The sequence below is a fragment of the Mizuhopecten yessoensis genome, unplaced genomic scaffold (assembly GCF_002113885.1).
Source record: "Mizuhopecten yessoensis strain PY_sf001 unplaced genomic scaffold, ASM211388v2 scaffold10021, whole genome shotgun sequence".
Taxonomy (NCBI): domain Eukaryota; kingdom Metazoa; phylum Mollusca; class Bivalvia; order Pectinida; family Pectinidae; genus Mizuhopecten; species Mizuhopecten yessoensis.
In genome coordinates this window covers 11,489-16,861 of record NW_018408339.1, presented here as the reverse complement: position 1 = coordinate 16,861, position 5,373 = coordinate 11,489, and the positions used below count along the sequence as shown (strand labels likewise).

The window sequence follows — 5,373 nt, the reverse complement described above, 5'->3', positions numbered from 1 at the left end:
TGCGCGACGTAGGCTCCGCGTGTAGCGAGCCTGTACATGTGTCTAAAACTTTCTACCGAAGCTGAAAAGTAGTTTTTGATGAAGTTAATGATGTTGTCTATCATCACTGGAAGTTAAATGCCACCCAAAAAGAAAGCAAAAGCTGAAAAGAAGAAAGAAAGTAACAACAAAGGAAATCAAGGTCAGTCATTGAACAGTGTGCTAAGTCACGACAGTGTTACGTGTTTTTCGAGCTCGTACTCGGGCCAGGTTAGCATGAGCGAGCAACAATTCTACCCAGCCCCTAGTCCACAACCACCACAGTTTTTCAATGCTGCTAGTCCGCCTCAATTTATGAATATGAATTATCATAACCTTCAGTCCCCGACTATGGTGTACCCCGTGCACGGACCACCCAACGTTAACCCCACCATGCATGCATATATAGAAGCTACCCCTAGCTGGGCCCAGGCACTAATTCTTAAAGTAGACGAGATGAAAGACAAATTAAGTAAATTGGATGTCATTGAAAAGTCACTCGTCGACGTTAAAAAGGATGTTAAAAATCTCAATGATAGGGTGACCGAAGTTGAAAAAAGGCAACAGTTCATAAGTAAAAAATACGAGGATAACAGAAAAGGAGGGAATGACGTCGGTAAGGATGTTGAAAAGTTGAAGAAGGTTTTGGATTCGACTATCGAACGATATCACAACTTGTCGGACACAGTGGTTGATATAGAATCGAGAGCCTTCAAGGACACTCTGATTTTCTTCGGGGTACCCGAGGGGGCGCTCAACGACGAGGACGATAACAAGATGGAGGAGAGCAGTCAGGCGGACGTACATGTAACAGGGAGCGGGGCGATGAACAGGGACAGCGGTCAACGAAGGGTTGAAGACTGTGTGAAACGAGTAACCAATATATGTCGCGATAAATTACAAATTCGTGAGGAGTTATTTCTGATTGAAGCACAACGTATGGGTCCTAAATCTTCCGAGAGAATCCGTCCAATTAAAGTGAAATTTCAATCATTCGCGCAACGCGAGGTGGTTAGGAAAAGCTCTAAATATCTGAAAGGAAGTGCTATTTATATCAACGAACAGTTCCCCAAGTGTGTCCAGGAGTCCAGGAGAAAGTTGTGGCCTGTGTGTAAGAAGGCGCGTGCCGACAACAAGCGAGCGGTCCTGGTGAGGGACAAGCTGTATATAGATGGGGAGTTGTACACGGGGCACGGGTCACCATCATCAGCAGCAGCACCTCCCAAAGGGCCGGGCAAACGTACTACAGGTGACAGTAAATAGGACCACGCAGAGAATGGTCAACTACGGACAATATCGTGGAATGTCAATGGAGGTCTAGGTACAAAAATAACTGATCCAGTATTTACAAACTATATTTCAACATATGATATCATTGTTCTAACTGAATGTTGGATACCGAATGATTATAACTTAGATATTAATGGCTTCTATTCTATGTGTATACCAAGAACATTGTCAAACCATACACAAGGGGGTGGTATCGTTGTTTTAATACGAGAAAAATATAAAGAGTATATTACAATTGTTAAAACTTTGTATGATTCAGTTGTATGGTTAAGATTAGACAAAGTAATGTTTGAACATAGTAAAGATGTTTTTATGGCAGGAGTTTATATCCCGCCCAGTAGATCAAATTATTATGCACAATATAATTGTGATTTATTTTTTGAAATTGAAACCTCTATAGCCGAGTACTCAAACTTAGGTGAGGTCATTTTGATTGGAGATTTTAATAGTAGAACTCGAAACGATGATGATTTTATTGAAAACGATGATTTGGTTAAAAATTTGCAACAAAATGTACGTAACTTTTTCAATTATGAAAATGATGTTAGTATGGATAAACGTATTAACCCAGACAATGTCCGCAATGAATATGGTACAAGACTATTGAATTTGTGTAAAGCTACAGGACTGAGGATACTGAATGGCAGAGACCCAGAAAAGTTTTCAAATGATTTTACATTCAATGGTACAAATGGCATGAGCACAATTGATTATCTTATAGCGAATCCTGTACTTTTCCCGCATATTAAAACTTTCATTGTATGTAACTTCACTGAATATTCTGACCACGCCCCCCTACACGTTGAACTACGAGTGAGGGTATCGCGGGACGCGCCCATCACAGTCGAGTCAACTGGTGTAAGTAGACCAACATATAAATGGAATGAACAATATAAAGAACAATGCTTAGTTGCAATCAGGGAAAATATAGACAAGATTAATCAGGTTGCAACTATTGACGGGGAGACAACACAAGAGGCCATAAATTCCAGTGTTTACAAATTCACGCATGAACTCTTACAAATACTATCACCGTTTATTACGAGGTCACGCGGGGCATCACGTGACAGCGCGACAAGGTCACCAGCCGAATCCATTCCACGTGCACGAGTTCGACAAGATAATAAGCCCTGGTTCGACAGGCAGTTGCGTGCTTTGAGGGGAGAATACCTGACTGCATTGAATAATTTTAACAGAAATAAATGTGATGAAACTCATGATCTTTTAATACGGNTTTCCCGCATATTAAAACTTTCATTGTATGTAACTTCACTGAATATTCTGACCACGCCCCCCTACACGTTGAACTTACGAGTGAGGATATCGCGGGACGCGCCTATCACAGTCAAGTCAACTGGTGTAAGTAGATCAACATATGAATGGAATGAACAATATAAAGAACAATGCTTAGTTGCAATCAGGGAAAATATAGACAAGATTAATCAGGTTGCAACTATTGACGGGGAGACAACACAAGAGGCCATAAATTCCAGTGTTTACAAATTCACGCATGAACTCTTACAAATACTATCACCGTTTATTACGAGGTCACGCGGGGCATCACGTGACAGCGCGACAAGGTCACCAGACGAATCCATTCCACGTGCACGAGTTCGACAAGATAATAAGCCCTGGTTCGACAGGCAGTTGCGTGCTTTGAGGGGAGAATACCTGACTGCATTGAATAATTTTAACAGAAATAAATGTGATGAAACCCATGATCTTTTAATACGAAGGAAACGGGAATACAAACGTTCTGAAGCCGCATGTAAAAGGCAATATAGGAAGGTCGAGGGAGATATGATGGAACACTTACAGAAAACCAATCCACGTTATTTTTATAAAAAATTCTCAAGTACAAAATCCACTGTTTCAAATGTGTCGTTGGATGAATTTTTTAATCACTTCAAGGAGGTAGCCACGAATCTCGACCCGCCGGATAATGATTACCTAGAAGGAAATGTTGATAGGAACACTGTGTTTGATGAACTTGACCGTAGTATATCTACAGACGAAATTAAATGTGCTATCAAGCGTCTAAAACGAGAAAAAAGCGCATGGTTTAGATAGGTTACTAAACGAATATTTTATTGAAGCTCGTGACATTTTACTACAAGCCTTACATACTATTTTTAATAATGTATTTAACTCTGGATGTTTCCCTGAAGAATGGTCTAAAGCGGTGATGGTCCCGGTGTTTAAAAAAGGTGATAAAAACGATCCTAATAATTATCGTGGAATAAGTCTCCTGAGCTGTATGGCGAAACTTTTTACATCTGTACTGAATAAAAGACTAGTAGACTGGTCGGAGTCGAATGACATTATCACAGATGCACAGTTTGGTTTTCTTCCTGGAACAAGTACGGTTGACGCCATTTTCGCGCTTCATGCCATTATTACAAAATCTCTAAATGATAGTAAACGTTTATATTGTTGTTTTGTTGACTATAAGAAAGCGTTCGACTCCGTCGATCGTTGTAAATTGTGGTATAAATTGTCAAAATTAGGAGTTCGAGGAAGGCTGTTATCAATTTTGAAAGCCATGTATAAAAAAGTTAAGACATGTGTCTCATCTAAGGGAAGATGTTCCGATTTTTTTGCAAACAACATGGGTCTCGCCCAAGGGGAAATTTTATCCCCAATTATGTTTTCAATGTATGTAAATGACTTTGAAAATGACTTTATTGCTAACGGTGTTAAACCGTATGATTTTGGAGAACTCAGTCTCTTTTTATTAATGTATGCGGATGATTTGGTGCTACTTGCAGAATCAGCCAATGAGCTACAGAATATGTTAAATAGTTTGTCTATATATGCGAACTCATGGAAATTGACCGTTAATACGGCAAAAACTAAGATTGTTGTCTTTAGAAATGGAGGCCGCTTACGAAATAACGAGGAATGGTTCTTCGATAGAAAAAAAATAGAAGTCGTTGAACAGTTTACTTATCTAGGTATTGATTTTAAATGGAACAATAAATTTAATATTGTACAAAAGCAATTATCCGGGCAAGGTCGAAAGTCAGTATTTGCCTTATATACAAAATGTAAAAATATGAATTTAAACTGCCATACTTTGATTAAACTTTTTGACACATATGTTACCAGTATACTGTGTTACGCATCTGAGGTATGGGGCTCGTGCAAAGGCATAGATATTGAGAAAGTTCACCTGGAATTTTGCAAAAGGATATTATGTGTTAAGAAGTCAACATGTAATGTAATGATCTATTTTGAATTGGGTAGATTTCCGATTGTACATACCAGACACTATAATTTAATTAAGTACTGGTTCAAGCTTTTAAATACTAAGAACTGTGTTCTTAAAACTGCCTATGATGAACTCATGTATATGCCAAAGCGAAATACTGTTTTTAATTGGGTAACTTTTGTGAAAGACAAACTTTTTTCACTCGGTCTTGGCGAAGTGTGGCTGAATCAAAATAATGTGAACTCGTCTGAAGCCCTGCCAATTATTAAACAGAGAATCTTTGATAACGCACGGCAAGAATTGTTTGAATTATTAGAGAATTCCTCGAAATGTTTTTTGTATAGACATTTAGTTGATAATTTAACATTACAACAATATTTATGTAAATATATTCCAAAGCGAAATAGAATTGCTCTAACTAGGTTACGTTTATCAGCGCATACGCTGTATATTGAAACTGGGAGATATCGAAACATTGTAAGAAATGAACGTATATGCAGAATTTGTAACTCTGAAGATATTGAAGACGAATACCATTTTTTGTTCATTTGTCCATTTTATCAAGTTTTAAGAGAAAGACGTATAAAATTGTACTACTGGAAAAAACCATCTGTTTTCAAGCTGATTCAATTATTAAGCACAACGAACGTTAAAGAATTAACTATGTTAAGTAAATATATATATGATGCCACCCAGTTGAGGAATAGCATGATATAATGTTAAAATATATGTTACTACATGCATTTTTTGTCCATTCTCCACTGCGTTTTTGCAGTGTCTGCCACTGTATTTATATGTATTGTGTACATACTGATGAGCTGTAAAGCTCAAAGTCAATAAATGAATTTGAATGA

The 5,373-nt window shown here is 38.0% G+C and overlaps 1 protein-coding gene across 2 annotated transcripts; it reads left to right on the top strand.

Annotated features, from left to right (window-relative positions):
* The first annotated feature begins 3,665 nt into the window (after window positions 1-3,665).
* LOC110459306 lies at window positions 3,666-5,320 on the top strand. Of its 2 annotated transcripts, none has more exons than XM_021511493.1 (2): window positions 3,666-4,767; window positions 4,972-5,320. In XM_021511493.1, exons 1-2 carry the CDS (start codon window positions 3,851-3,853, stop codon window positions 5,234-5,236), a joined length of 1,182 nt encoding a protein of 393 aa, XP_021367168.1. In that variant the 5' UTR covers window positions 3,666-3,850; the 3' UTR covers window positions 5,237-5,320. The 2 variants fall into 2 exon arrangements, with proteins under 2 accessions (XP_021367168.1, XP_021367169.1); XM_021511494.1 differs by having other exon boundaries at window positions 3,666-4,771; window positions 4,976-5,320.
* Window positions 5,321-5,373: the final 53 nt, after the last annotated feature.